Raw genomic sequence first — 15,835 nt, 5'->3', positions numbered from 1 at the left:
TTTATTGGGAATAGATTTTGGATTTTGTACATTTCATGTTGAACCCATCTGAGCCCTATGCATCCCCTCCTCCTCCTCACTATCCAAGGATCACCTCCCCAGATGGCGCCCTGTACATGGACACTGCAGACTGGAGTTACCCCTTGCTTGGTCAATCGCTGTCCTGGTGAATGGGCAGGAGGCATTATATGGAGTGAGGGCAATGGAGGCCCATGGGACCATGCATGCCACGTGGTGGTGTATTTTGGCAGCAGCTCGCAGCTGAAGGTGCCCCATACTTGGTCAATCACTGTCCTGGTGAATGGGCATGGGCAGGAGGGGTTATATGGAGTGAGGGGGGTGGAGGCCATGGGACTACACAAGCCACGTGGTGGTATATTTCGACAGCAGCACCCTTAGCGGGGGGATGCCCCTGCTCATGTGCCACCCAATGTCTCAGTGGGCTAGTGACATGGACCACAGACACAAGGGCACTGTATGTGGCTTCCTTGTTTCACTCGCTCTGCCGTATCAGTGTTACACGGCCTGCTCCCACTCTGTGATGCCCCAGACAGGTATAATTGGCTAACTTGTGTTCACACCAAAGCACTATTTGCCATTTACTACAAATGTCCACTGTCACATATCCTGAAGACACAGAGCAAGACAAACCCCTACCATTAGTCATTATTGCCATAGATCCAGCAACAGCAATGACAAGACATCATATGTTCAAATGGACTTCAGAATGAAATTTCCCCAATATTTGATTATTAAAAAATAGTGCAGGGCATGGAGACACTAAGTCTTCATGTCTTTTAATGCAGATGCTGCTCCCAAACACTTCAGATTGCTTATATTGACAAGTAAATGCCACAGCTTGTTGCCAAAGGCAGAATCAAAAGCAAACAGAGTTGGACAATGTAGAAAAAAAGGTTCATATTTCCTTCTGTTTCATGGAATTCTTTCATGCCACAGTTTGTACTCACAGCTGCAGACCAAAATGCCCCACAAGCTCTCAAATTTCAATACCCTTTGACACTCACACTGATCATCTTTACAGGGGGAGGGGGCAAAATAGAATTCCAGACCCCTCCTCTTTATAATGTATATGAACATTACAGGTATGAGATGGCCCCACTTGAGTGCACTCTACAGAATTACCTGAAGGTGACCTAATCCCATGTAAGCCTGCCTTTTAACTAACAGACGTGGATCTGATATCTCATGTAACCACAATAAGCTTGCATTGAAAAGGTGAAAAACACTGCCCACTTGCCACAATGGATATGAGTACAACAGGATGATTCATAATAAGAAGTAACTATTCAGAATAATTGATCTTGAGTATAGATCAATATGAGTACACAAGTTAGTCTGTCTGTAGCAGTAGAAAAAGAGCAAGAGTCCAGCAGCACCTATAAGACTAACAAAATTTGTGGTAGGGTAGGAGTTTTCATGAGTCACAGCTCATTTCTTCAGATGAAGAAGTATGTGCCCATGATTTGGCAACCTGAGTTGGTTTCTGACAACAACATTTTTAGCTGCCTTTCAGAATTGTTCTCAAGTACAACATTAAAATGGAGAGCATGCTGGTAGCTTTGGTGCCAGCCCTTACTTTTCTCTCTTCAACAGCACTGTGATTTGCTGAAATTAGCAGAGGATGATGAAAAGAAGTCTTCAGGCCAAAAGTTACATTAGCAGCCAGAGCACACCTGGCTAGCTCTTCTATTCAATTGGGAACAGTTGAAAAATCAAACTTTGGACAAAATATGTACAATTAGACTATTGTGCATGATTTAAAAATGTAATTATACTTTCTAAAAATGTTTTTTTTAAAATATCTGTGTATACCCATCCCTACTGAACTGAATTATGTTCATTTAAATTGCCAATTATGTCTGAAGCTGCCCTCAACACCCGTAACTAGGAGGGCTTGTCACAATCAAAATAACTGTTTCTAGTTCCCATTAGATTTTCATAGGTCACAACAAGTTAAAAAAAAAAAGACGCATCTGAAAGATGTTATATATACCTGATATGTTAGAAAGAATTGGATGCCAGAATAGACAGGACTCTGTTGTTTTTAATCATCATTTTTACGTTATCCTTAAATTTAAATTATATAGTTTTTCACCCATTCATTGGACAACTCTTCTAATACTTTTACTTTTCATAAATCGCTTTCTGCTTAAAGGTATTCATTGTGAAATGGTAGATCCTAAAAGATGCATTGTTGCTTATTTAATTCATTTAAATATTTATATGACAGATACTAAACCTATGCCACATATTACAGGAGGGGAAAGAATCCTGAGTTTCTAGGAGGCAAAGAAAGCTAATAAGGTCCCAAAGAAATAAAATAAATACACTCTTTTCACAATGAGGCAGAATTCTTCATAACGGTGGCTACACAGGTATTTTTGTGACTGTTATTTCCTTCCAATAAGCTTACATTAAGGTTTGACAAGGACTGGTTCATTCTGAAAGGAGACCGTCAGTTTCCGTTGTACTTTTGCACACTGATGAACAAGAGGTAGTAAAATGATCCATTATTAACTGGGCAAGAAGAAGTCCCTTACAGACTAAGTTGTTCACAACCATACCAACAGCTCTTCAAGGAAAGTTGCTTCAAATGAACGCTAACCAAATAATGCTGTAGTTGGAAAGAAGATTCTGCATCTGAAGGGGAAGTTCTTCCATTAGAATGGTGCAGAAACTGCTGTTGCTTCTCATATTGCTGCCTCATACAGTATGCAAGAGGCATTCCCTTTATTGCTCAACAGAGGATGATCCTCTTCCTATTCCTCATAAATTCTACCAGCCAGGCAACTTTATCATCGGTGGGATTGCCTCTCAGGTTTTCATCTTCCACAACGCTCTCAGTTTCAAGGTGCCACCCGCACAGATGTTGATTGATGAACCTATGTAAGGATTTCATCCCCCTACACCCAACTTCCTTGTATCATGCTGATATTTAACCTGCATGGCCCTTTGGAGAGTCCAAAAAGTCGGGCTCCTGCCTAGTAGCAGTCCTAACTTTGAGACTGATGAGGAAGCAAAAGGTGGAGAAGTAGGCAGATAGAGTGAAATGTCCAGATATATGTACTTAGGCTTTGTTTAGTAGGGCAAGGGAACTAAGGGATTAAGCTATAGTCTTTGTGAACAAGATTTCCAAAGAGAAATTTTGATTCAGTATGAAAAGTATTATTCATTAAATGCTCATGTTGGTATTCTTGTATACATAAGAAAAAGACTTTATATAACTCCAAATTAAATTACTGAAATCTACAGTACTGTAAATTGTGATCCTTCCTGAAGATGCACTCAAATTAAAGTAGATTTTATTCATATATGGAGGTAATGTTTTGGTATCTAAAGGAATTTGAAAATAAGAAAAATTTTCATGAAGAAATAATAAAGGGCCAAAAACATAACTTGGATCTGATGAACATACTTCTAGAAGCTGTTTACAGGATTCCATGAAAGTACGTTTTCTGTTGTTCACTGAAATAGCCAATGACTCTCATTGCAGGTCAATGCCAAAAAACTACCAGCATAACTTGGCCTTGGCGTTTGCAGTAAAAGAGATCAATGAGAATCCCAACATCTTGCCCAACTTCACTTTGGGGCTTCATGTCCTCAACAGTTACTATACTGTAAGAATGACCTATAAAGCTACCCTGAGTTTGCTTTCTGCAGAACAGAAGTTCAAACCCAACTTCAAGTGTGATACAGAAAACAAGCTGATAACAATAATAGGAGGACTGGACACTGACATCTCTGCCAATATGGCCACCATCCTGGCCATCTACAAAATGTCCCAGGTAAAGACATTGCCCCAAGAATGTGAAATTTGCACGTCTTTGGAAAATAATATCACATTGTTGTAATCTTTCCTAAAATACCAACATATGTAACTTTCAGCTCACTTATGGATCACTTTCAGCAGTTCAGGGTGACAAAATGCTTTTCCCATATTTGTATCAAATGTCTCCAAATGAAGCCTTTCAATACATGGGTCTTATTCGCTTACTGCACCATTTCAGATGGACGTGGATTGGGCTTGTAGCTATGAGTGATGATGATGGAGACCGGTTTTTGCAGACTATGACACCAATGCTTTCTGAGAATGGTATTTGTTTTGACTTTACAATAAGAATCCCAAAATTAACATATCTGGAAGAGGAGGCAGACTTGCTTTTGAAGCAACAAGAGATTTATGACATTCACACAAAGAGCAAAGCTAACGTATATGTGGTATATGCACGACCTACATCCATGTTTGTTTTGAGAATGTTGCTGTTTGCAGCACCCTTTATTTCTTTGCCTCCTCTACATAAAGTCTGGATTAGTACATCCCACTGGGCTTTTGAATCATTTTCCTTTCAAAGAACTTGGGATATCGAGGTTTTCCATGGTGCCATATCCTTCACAGTGCATGCCAATCAGCCACCTGGATTCCAAAACTTCCTTCAGGATATCAATCCTACTTGGGCAAATAAAGATGGTTTTATTCACAACTTCTGGGAGCAGGTATTTGCTTGTTCCCTGACAAATCCAGCTGTACATGGAGACAGCAACAAACCCTGTTCTGGCAATGAGAAGCTGGACTCTATTCCTGTGACTTTGTTTGAAATGAGCATGACTGGCCACAGCTACAGTATCTACAATGCTGTCCATGCTGTAGCACATGCTCTGCATACCATCTACATATTTCGATCCAACCATAGATCCAAAGAAGTTCCAAACACAAGGTTGGTAAAAGAAAAGCAAGTGCAACCGTGGCAGGTAATTACACCTTTAAGCCGCAAAGAACACTATTTTTGAAATAGAGTGTCATATGATCTAGAGGTTAATGGAATCCATCCTTCTTAATGTGCTTAAAAGAATTCCTCCAAAATCATAATACAAGCAGGAGGTGGGGGCATTTTGATGACCAAAAAATGCTATACCAGGGATTATGTGGTTCACATGAACAAAAGCTACATGAGTAGCTGAACGGAAGAGGAGATTTGGGTGAGATTGAGAGGGAAAACTGGTCACTCGGTTTTTTGACCTTATTATTCATTTTCGCTTTTATATCTGAAACCATGAGAAGAAAATGTTAAATGTCTAGAACAAAATCAACATACTGATAATATAAATAGATTAACATCTGTGAAGCCAGGACACCGAAATATATTCAACTCATTTTTGTTCTTTTCTCTCATCTTCTCTATCAACTAGCTCCACTACTTTCTAAGAACCACCATATTCAACAACAGTGCAGGAGACACTGTGTGTTTTGATGGCAATGGAGAATTAAAAACTGGATTTGATGTTACCAACTGGGTCACTTTCCCAAATGGATCTTTTGTTAGAGTAAAAGTGGGAAGGCTGGATCCTTGGGCTCCTGCAGGCAAAGAGCTTACCCTTTATGATGATCAAATTGTATGGCACAGAACCTTTAAGCAGGTAAGTCACAGAAACAGATGCCTTGATTCTCTGAAAGAACTGAGAAAAGTTCCATGTAATCTATTTCAGAATTCTGCCCACCCTTTAAGGGATATGGTGGATCTCAGTAAACCTTCATCCTCCTAGTCTCTATAATGGATGTCTTCTCCACAATTCCATTCCATGCCTTTTTTTGATCAGCCTTCTGTAAGATAACAGGAACCTTTTTGCAACCACAGAAGTACTCTGCAGCTCTTTGTGTGATTATATCTCAGTATCTTAGTTTCACAGGCTCCAACCCTGCTTGCTTTAATGGCCAATCCATTGAAGGTCATGCTCCACCTTTCTCCCTAAGCTGCTTGTATTGTTTTCCTCCCTTCCGTTTCATTCTCACAACAACAACCGTATGAGGTAGGTAAGAAAAGATACTCTGTGACTGGCCCAAGGTTACCCAGGAAGCTTCCATGGCCAAACTCAGGATTCATACCCAAGTCAATGGCCTTGGAACAATAATACTCACTCAGTCTAACAGATCTCACGGCTTTGTTGTTGTGAGATCTCTATGGAGGTTGCCATAAGTCCGCTGTGACTTGATGGTACTTTACACACACATTTGCAATGGAAGCAAAGTTTTAAAAATGAGAACATATGAAAGGGATTTCAGCACCATCCTAGTTAGGATTGAGGACACCCAGGTTCGAATCCAACCTTGGCCATGGAAGCTTGCTGAGTGAACTTCAGCCAGTTATACCCTCTCACTCTTATCTACCTCATAGGTTTTTAGTGTGTGGGTAAAATGAAAAAGAGGAGAACAGAGCAGCCACAAGCAACCTGATCTTCCAAATAGGATTGGAGAGTTTCTGGAGATAACCTGGACCAGGATGTTCCAATATCCTATCACCATCCTGAACTTTTTGTCCAAGTTTGAAGTGCCTAGCTTTATTTTCTGATGAATCATGCCTGCGAGAGACAATAACGGCTTCCAAAGCAAAAAAGCAGGATGGTGTTGATGGTTTCTGGGCATTTTGTTGGCTAGGATGTTCCAGTTGCCTTTATATTTGACAATGCAGCTCTTACAACTATGCTGAAACTGGTGGCCAATTCTGGGATTTCCGGCTTTATTTCCTGATGAGTTGTGAGTGGTATGGACAAATAGATGGCTGGGATAGATACTCCAAATGGCAGGGAAATGTTTTTTTCAAAAAAACTGTGCCATTGTGACATCAACTCCGGGGAAAACCTGAAAGTGACAGTAGGCAGCTCTGGAAATCACCAGAAGCTCTATGGTAAAACCTAGAGGTTTTAGAAGTGGTTCCTAGAGGTACCCACTGGCTTTCTGGAGGTTACTAACTTCTGTGACAGAGTAGGGATTTGGATCTGGGTCTTTAAGATCTTAGTCACTCCAACCACTACACAATACAGGCTCTGATAGGTCAGGGAAGTTGATAACCTCCCCCTTGTTTTGTCACAGAAGAGATATTTTCTTCCTTCCCTGTCTGTGCTTCCTGCCCTTGCTGACTTCTCGTGAATAAACATTTAATTTTAATGCAAAGGCCAGGGGGGTGTTAGGGGCCTAATCTGTGTCAAGATAATCCGATTCCCTTCATTTCTGGCACATCATCCTGAAGATGGTAGCCAATTTTGAGACTCCTAGCTAAGCAGGGCAACCCTGCTTGTCTTATGAGATCTGATGGGACTGGGTGCCCTTCAAGTAGTTTGTCCCTGTTTTCTGCTGGTTTTATATCTATCTATCTATCTATCTATCTATCTATCTATCTATCTATCTATCTATCTATCTATCTATCTATCTATCTATCTATCTATCTATCTATCTATCTATCTATCTAGAGAGAGAGAGAGAGAGAGAGAGAGAGAGAGGGAGAGAGGGAGAGAGGGAGAGAGATTGGTTCCCTCTACATGTCATGGAGGTACCCCTTTTATTGGAATAATCTTTGTCCCTCATAAGGATATTCTTAATTGGAACAACTGTATCTATTCCTTCAATACTGAAGATAGTTTATGTATCCAGGATGTGAGGTACTGGCCTTTTAGAATCAGGCATTTTATTAAATATTATTATTATTATTTATTGAATTTATAGCCCACCCTCCCCATAAGTGGGCTCAAGGCGGGTTACAACAAAAACAAAATACAGAGATAACAATAAAAACACAAATCTTACATACAGCATTTCAGTAATTCACCTGCTCATCATCTATAAAGAGGGTGAAGATGTGGGTTAGCAAGCATTCTGCGGCTGCTCACACATGAGGGGCAGTTGACTATGTGCTCCCCCCCCACAAGTAGGAGACCAGCAGGGAGACTCATTTGGTGGATTTAGTGTTGGCCTTAACCAAATGCCTGGTGGAACATCTCTGTCCTGCAGGCCCATTGAAAGGATAAAAGATCCTGGCAGGCCCGAGTATCTTCCAACAGAGAGTTCCACCAGGTTGAGGCTGGGACCAAAAATTCCCTGGCCCTGGTTGAGGCCAGTCAAGCCTCCCTGGGGCCAGGGATCACCAGTAAGTGTTTACCTGCAAATCTCAACACCCTCCAGGGTATATATGGGGAGAGGCGTTCCCTCAGGTATGCTGGTCCCAGTCTGTTTAGGGCTTTATAGGTTAAAACGAACACCTTGAACCCAATGCCTTGTTACCTTCATTGGGTTTCCCAGTTTCCTTATCTGAATTGGGGAAAAAATGGTACTATGAGAACCCAATCACATTTCAAAATAAAGTTGTAAAAAGGACAAGAGTATTCCTCTTTTGATCAACCAAAAAGTCTATGACTGGTCTCATGGGATCTGTACAAGAAAAAAGCCATTCCAGGTGTTTGTAAGCATGGCAAAAAGATGACGGTTCCAAAATGATGTTTTCATACTTCCATTCCAACAATGCATAATGTGCCCTCATGTGACGCTCAGTTAATATCTTTTTGATGTTAATGTCTATTGATAAATAGTTACAGCCCCGTTCAATGTGCAATGACCATTGCCGTCCTGGCTACAGCAGGAAATGGAAGGAGGGAGAAAAATTTTGCTGCTATGATTGTGATCCTTGCCCAGAAGGAATGATCTCTGAACAGAAAGGTAGGGGGACAAATTTATTATGGCCCATTACAGGGTGTTAACCAAGTTTATTGACATGGATATTCATACTTTACTCTTCATACAAGTGAGGAGCCAAAATGGTTCACAACATCATTCTTCCCTCCAGCATTTTATCCTTGCAGCAACCCATGAGGGAAGATGAGTGAAAAGTATGTGACTGACTCAAACACATCCAACCAGACTTCCATGGAATAGTGGAGATTCAGGTCTGGGTTTTCCAGCTCCTACTTTAACCACTACACACACTGGCTTTCTGAGCTGTGTTCCAGATGGTTGAAATTGCTGTCAAGTCGTAGCTGCCTTATGAAAACCACTACTGAGTTTTTCAAGGAACAAAACTAACAGAAGTAGTTTCCCATTGCCAATCGCTATTTTACATTCGTCTATTTTATTTTCTACACAGCTGTTGGCCAATATCTTATAATGTAATCAAACAATTCTTCTTTTGTTTCAGACATGGATGCCTGTGTCGAATGTCCAAGAGATCAGTATGCTGACAATCAACAAAAACAGTGCATTCCCAAAGATATATGTTTCCTATCCTACCAAGAACTTTTAGGGATCATCTTGGCCAAACTGGTGATCTCTTTCACTCTTGTCACAGCTTGGGTGCTTGGAGTCTTCATAAAACATCAGGACACCCCCATCGTCAAAGCCAACAACCGAACCCTCAGCTACATCCTCCTCATCTCCCTCTTGCTTTGTTTCCTCTGCTCCTTCCTGTACCTTGGACAGCCTGTAAAAATGACCTGCCTTCTCCGACAAGTTACTTTTGGCACTGTGTTCTCTGTGGCCCTTTCCAGTGTGTTGGCAAAAACCATCACTGTGGTTCTTGCATTTATGGCAACCAAACCAGGATCTGTAATAAGAAAATGGGTAGGGAAAAGAATGGCAAATTGGATAGTCCTTTCCTGCTCCCTTATTCAAGCAAGTATCTGTACTCTTTGGCTAAGTACTTCACCTCCGTTCCCAGACAGAGACATGCATTCAGTGAAAGGGAAAATTGTACTGGAATGTAATGAGGGCTCTGCTATCATGTTTTACTCTCTCCTGGGCTACATGGGCTGCCTCGCCACTGTCAGTTTGGCTGTGGCTTTCTTTGCTAGGAAATTGCCAGACACTTTCAATGAAGCCAGATTTATCACTTTTAGCATGTTGATTTTTTGTAGTGTTTGGTTGTCCTTTGTTCCAACCTATCTGAGTGCTAAGGGGAAATACATGGTGGCCGTGGAAATCTTCTCCATCTTAGCCTCCACTGCTGGCTTGCTGGGCTGTATATTTTTCCCTAAATGCTACATCATTATTCTGAGGCCTGAGATGAACAACAGGGAGCAATTAAGAAGGAAACAGAATTAAACAATTTAAATGTCTCTCAGAATTGTAGTTTTGTGTATATCTCCCTGAAATATCACTAGTTTTGCCCCGCCCCCGCCCCAGTTGGAATGAAGAGGCAGACGCAAGATTTGGAACTAAAGGGCCACTTTATTAATATAACGTCAACCTTTAAATATGGCAAGGGCCAACTAGCAGTACAGGTCAAGCAACGGGATCACCCCTGGACCACTGCATGGACCTATGTGTGTGAGCTTCACAGCGCCGGGTCATGTTAGAGCCTCCTGTTTAGTTAATATCCTTTCCAAAATCTTAGAATAGCCTTTTCCTCAATTCCATTTCAATCTATGCCAACAGTGCTGTTAGCTAGAAGCTACTCTAAAACACCCCAAATCTTTCACTATGGCATTTGTGGAGCCCACATTCTAGAAGATCTACCACACTACCTATTATTAGAGATGGGCACGATCAGAAAAGAAAAGAGCCATCCACGAACAGGGACTCACGAACAACCATGAACATGGCCCTGTTCATGAATATGTTCGTGGTTGGATGTTTGTGGGGGCCAGCAGGCTCTCCTCCAGCCATCATCCAAGACAAGATCCCTACTGCACCACTCCCAGAAACCTGACCTGAGCAGGCACCAGGAAAGGTACCAATAATAAATAATAGCTTGGCCCTAGAGCCTGGCCGCAGCCCTGGAACTTGAATGGGTAGATCCCTACTGCACCACTCCCAGAAACCTTACCTGAGCAGGCAGCAGGAAAGGTACCAATAATAAATAATAGCTTGGCCCAGAGCCTGGCAGCAGCCCTGGAACATGAAGGGGTAGGTCCGTATCCCACCACACACAAAGAAAATTCAAGCTCCAAAGAAAATTCAAGCTCCAATGCACTCTCTCTATCAAAATGCCAACAGCAACTGTCTCTCCCTCTCCACTGTCTGCAAAACCAGAACCTCCCTTGTAACAAATTTGGAGCTCCAAACGTGAAAGGAAGACCTGCCTATCAAGCTAAATTGGGCTTTCACTGGGGTTTCCAGGGCAACAGCAGGAGTTCAGACAGAGTTCAGACAATCCCTGCCTAAGTTGTCAAGGGAATTGATTGCAGGTTCCAGACGTTCTGGCTTGATGAACAGCAAACAGCAACAAACAAGCCTTGCAACAACCACCTGTTCATTTAGAATGGGACCTCATGAACAGCTTGTTCGCGAACAGCAGATTGGGCTGTTTGTGGCTTTTTTTTTGTTCATGCCCATCTCTACTTACTATCCTGTTCTCTTTATGCAGAGCCAAGGACTAAATTCCTTGCAGAGCTTTCAATGGGTCTAAACTTTTCTTTCGATTCAGAGAAGCTGCTTTTTCTCTTCTTAGACACCGCTCCATTTGTTTTTTATAGACTGTCACATTTTGCTTTAGCAGCCAAAAAATTCAGGCTAGAGATGTATCCAGAGAAAGTAATGCTTTTATTTGATCGGCATTTCCTGGCTAGATCGTTTTAATTGTTGATATTTGTATATATGACTAATCGTTAATAATTGTATATATGATTCACTTATTTATGTCAGATTGCTTTATGTGTTTGGATTGTAACAGCCTTTGGCCATAGACAATAAACTCTACTACTACTACTACTACTACTAAATCAATTGAAATCAATGGGATTAGACTGGAATATCTCTGCATAAGATTGCACTAGAAATACGATTGTAGATTTAACTGGAGTTTGATTTAGAGAAGACTGGAAGATCATAAACGAGATGATTTTTCTCCAGTGAGATCCAGTCCCAAACACAACTGAGATGAAACAAACCCAAGTGAGGATTAGGCATGATAACTCATTTTGGACAGTAACTGTGCCGTCATAAGCAGTTTTACGCCATTTTGCTCCCATTAGCCTCAAAGGACTAAGAAGGGCATAACTCTGCTTAGACAGGCCCAAATCAACAACTAGGCAAACCTACAGGGCCACCTAAGACACCTATTACAGAGTTTGAGGGGCATCAAAAGCCCTGTGCAGAGCTCCTCCTTCTCCTGTTCTCTGGATTCCTCAGCCACCATGGATATTGCACTGCTCAGAAGCCAACACCTGCAGCTGGGTGCCCAGGAGAGCCAGAAGAAAGATGATGGAGAATGGGAGAGAGGAGCACTTGCCACTGTACATTGCTGCATCCATGCACTAGCTAAGACTGCCCAGAGGAGAGGAGCCTCTGTAGACAGCCATATTACTCCTGCACCACTGAGACTCCAATGTTTGCTGCAGCTGAGCTGTGCTCTCAACAGAGCTGGTGATAGCACAACAGACTGAACCAACACTGACTAATGAAATTTAATGCCAATGGTGTGTGTAGAGCTGCCAACCTCCAGGTGGGACCTGGAGATCTCCTGGAATTACGAGTGATCCCTGGTCAACAGTGATCAGTTCTTCTGGAGTAAATGGCTGCTTTGCAGGCTGGAATTTATGAGAACCTGAGGTCTCTCCCCTCACCTGTTTTTCCCTGGTTCCATTCCCAAATCTCCTGGAATTTCCCAAAATAGTGTTGGCAACCGTAGGTATAAGGCTCCCTCAGATTCCCTCTTACCCAATAACTGCTTGGCATCCTCCCAAAACTGCAGCAGCTTGATTTGCCACAGGGGTGCTGTCTGCTGGGGGCAAATGGAGCCAGAAAGATACGTTCTTTCTGGAAACTGCAGCTGGTTGAGGAAGGGCAGACAAAGCACAAAGGAAGTCTGCCTTCACCTCATTTATTCCTTCTCAAATTTCAGGATCAGTTTTGCAAAACTTGAGTGTGGGGTAGACTTTTCTTTTCCAGTAGACTTCTATCTCTGTTGAAGGGTGATGGTGATGGTGGTGGTGGTGACAGAGTCCTTGTTTGGCAAGGGCACCAAAAATACCTTGGTCAAGCTCTGTGCTTAGGGTAGTACTATAAGCTGCTATTGAGAAGACTGAGCAGGAAACAGAAAATTCTACATGCACTGGAAATGCATTAAAAGTGCTTTATTCAATGTGTTTTAAAGCAGCCATATTTCTCCCCTCCTTTAGCCTCTGCTTGACAATAGGACAAGTAGAAAAAAACATGTAGACATATCTATGTGTAAATTCCCCTTATCTGCCTGGACTGCATTGGTTATAGACTTTTCTTTCTCTTCTTTTTTCTATATAGTTTAGGTGTTTGTAGTCACATACTAGTCACACAAACTCCATCCTAGTATTGGCCTCATGGGAACAAAACTTCAAATTGGAACACTGTGATGAAACTTTCTGCTCTACATTGAGTCAGCCGCTCAAAGCTACATCTTGCTTAGCAGCTGGCTTTGGTTGTAACCGGTGTTTACCTGAATACTGTTTTCGATGTTACTACTAAGATTCAGAAGCGGCTTTCCCCAAAGAGCCACCTAAGCCAGGCCAGATAATTAGAGATAATTGTCTCAATTACGGTCACTGCATCAGGTGTGCAAAGTAACTTTGAATAAACTTTTGAAGTAGCTGATTTCTTAGGAACAGCTGTTGCTGTTCAGACATTTCAATTTAATTATATCAACAAGGAAATGTCTCAGATGAAGACAAGGTAAACTCCAAGGAATTAGTTGCAGAGCTGGACAATGCAGGAAAAAAAGTTTCATACTTTTGCCAGATTCAGGGCATTTGTTGTACCACAGAGGTACTACCAAAGTAAAACCCTTACAATGCTTTCATAAGTGTGGTTTCAATATCCTTTGAATCTCTCTTACACTATTTACTGATATCAGGACATGCTAAGTAAGACATTCCATAGACTGTGCTCTTAATATTGTGTATGAACTGAGAGTTCATATAAACATAGTTGCATATTAATTACAGTGGATTTGAAATTCCTTTTTCACACATAAATGTGTTCATTTAAACTGTGGGGAAAAACTATATCCATTGGGTTATTATGAGTATGACAGCATAGTTCACACTTAAAGTTTAACTAATCCAATGTGCATTACTTTGCACCACCAGAGTGACTCCATAAGTTGGTCTGTGACATCATTCATTATTATTTAGTTGTCTATCAAGATGACTCTTGAATTCAACAAAAAAATACACCATAGCAGCCTCTGTCCCACTGTATTTGTACAGCTCTGTCATCTGTAGGCATAGTAAGTAATAACATTTCCCTTCATGAAAAACTGTCATTGCTCTTGCAGGCCAAAAGAATATGAACAGTTAGGAATATGTTAGTATGAGATCATGGGTTTCTCTCCCCCTCCTCCTTTGGGAGCAAAAGCAACATTAGCTTAACCAAAAGCTGAATAAAATAAGTACAAATACCGACCACCAATTCTGTGCATGGTTTTAAAAAAATAATTAAAATTATATTTAGCCATGTTGATTTAATTAAGGTATGCTGCAGTGCAATCGCAAATTGCGCCTAAGGCTGTATATCACAAGGAGAGTGCATCAGTCAAAATTTTTGCTTTCCAGTTCTCAGTCCGATTTTCAGAGCTCCCTAATGAAACAAGAAATAAACAGAATGGCCATTTTTGAGAGATGCTAACCCCCCCCCCCCCGCCCCCCAATGTTAATAAGAATTTATTACAGGGATTAACAAGGCTCCAGTCTTTCTTATCATCATGTTATCATCTTATCATCATTTACTTGTCCCAACACCCCAAATAAGGACATAAGACCACAGCATGGATTTAACTTGCTTATTTAAACAGCTGATTTACATCATAAATATCAAGTATGCTGATATTTAAAGTGGGCAGGCTGTGATAGCCAGTCTAAGTATGGCTGCCCTTTATTTGGCAGAATGACCCTGGCATCAATCTTGGCCGGTGGCCTTTGGTACACTGTAAGACCTAGGGTTGCCAGGTCCCCCAACCTCCCCAGTGGGAGACTTAAGGCCTGCCACCTACCTTGTTTTCTTCCCCTTTGTGCACACACATGCTACTGGGTCTGCACAATGATGTCACTTCCCAGAAGTCATGTCATCACACAGGTCATGGCCACCTAGGGAGCACTCTTGTTCCTCAGGAGGCCTGATCTGGGCCAAATCAGGCCTGAAACTGCCTGCAGCAGGTCCGAAATGGCCCAGATCAAGCCCCAAATGGCCAGGATTGGGCCCGAAATGGCCAGGATCAGGCCCCTGCTGGGCAGGGGTGTGCTCCTCCACCTGGCAACAGCCTGATCCTGGCTGTTTCAGGCCCGAATTGGGTCAAAATGGGCCCAAAATGGACTAAAAGGCCCCAAAAGGCCGAAACAGACCCCAAACAGCCCGGATCAGGCCTGAAACAGCCAGGATTGGGCTGCTGCCAGACAGGGGAATGTAACAGCCTTTTGTTCATAATTTGCCTACACGTAGTTTGTAAATATGGAAGTGGAGAGACCGGCATCCCAGTATGGGAGAAAGCTATCCATTCCGCCCTGCCCCTGGAGGAAATCTCGAGCAGGCTTTAAACAACATTCCTCTTTAAGTAAAATTGGTTGCCATAGAGGAGTCAAGAATAGGGCTGCATCATCAAGTTGTCTTGTAAACATGGAAAGGGAGGGGGGACCTGCATCCCAGTACAGGAGAAAGTAAAATTGCTTGCCATCAAGGAAAAGCCAAGCTTGGGTTTTCCTTGATGGCAAGCAATTTTACTTAAAGAGGAACGTTGTTTAAAGCCTGCTCGGGTTTTCCTCCAGAGGTGGAGTGGAGCAGAGCAGAGCAGATGGCTTTCTCCCATACTAGGATGCAGATCTCCCCCATCCTCCATGTTTACAAGTCAACTTAATGCTGAGCTCTCTTGCAAAAGTGGGCAGCATGGCTGGGCAGTGCGGCTGATGTACCCTTGGGTAGCTACTTGGAAACCTTTTTGCCCCGGTAATGTAATACTGCAGCACTTCAACTTCTACTTCAAAAAAAAAAAAAGCTAGAAGGTTGTAGTCACTAACACAACAAGCTCACCTGAGTTGGGTCTTTTTAAGCATATTAATGTGGTGGTTAATTGAAATTCACAAGCATAAGCAA

The 15,835-nt window shown here is 42.0% G+C and overlaps 1 protein-coding gene across 1 annotated transcript; it reads left to right on the top strand.

The window, feature by feature from the left end:
- The first annotated feature begins 406 nt into the window (after positions 1–406).
- On the top strand, positions 407–9,880 carry LOC129339445 (vomeronasal type-2 receptor 26-like). The gene is made up of 7 exons (XM_054994026.1): positions 407–554; positions 2,766–2,907; positions 3,515–3,806; positions 3,907–4,770; positions 5,209–5,436; positions 8,377–8,503; positions 8,979–9,880. The coding sequence occupies exons 1-7, from the start codon at positions 407–409 to the stop codon at positions 9,878–9,880; spliced, it is 2,703 nt and encodes a 900-aa protein (XP_054850001.1).
- Positions 9,881–15,835: the final 5,955 nt, after the last annotated feature.

This window comes from Eublepharis macularius, chromosome 12 (assembly GCF_028583425.1).
Source record: "Eublepharis macularius isolate TG4126 chromosome 12, MPM_Emac_v1.0, whole genome shotgun sequence".
Lineage (NCBI taxonomy): Eukaryota > Metazoa > Chordata > Lepidosauria > Squamata > Eublepharidae > Eublepharis > Eublepharis macularius.
The sequence above is the reverse complement of the archived record's forward strand: the minus strand, read 5'-3'. Positions and strand labels throughout refer to the sequence as shown.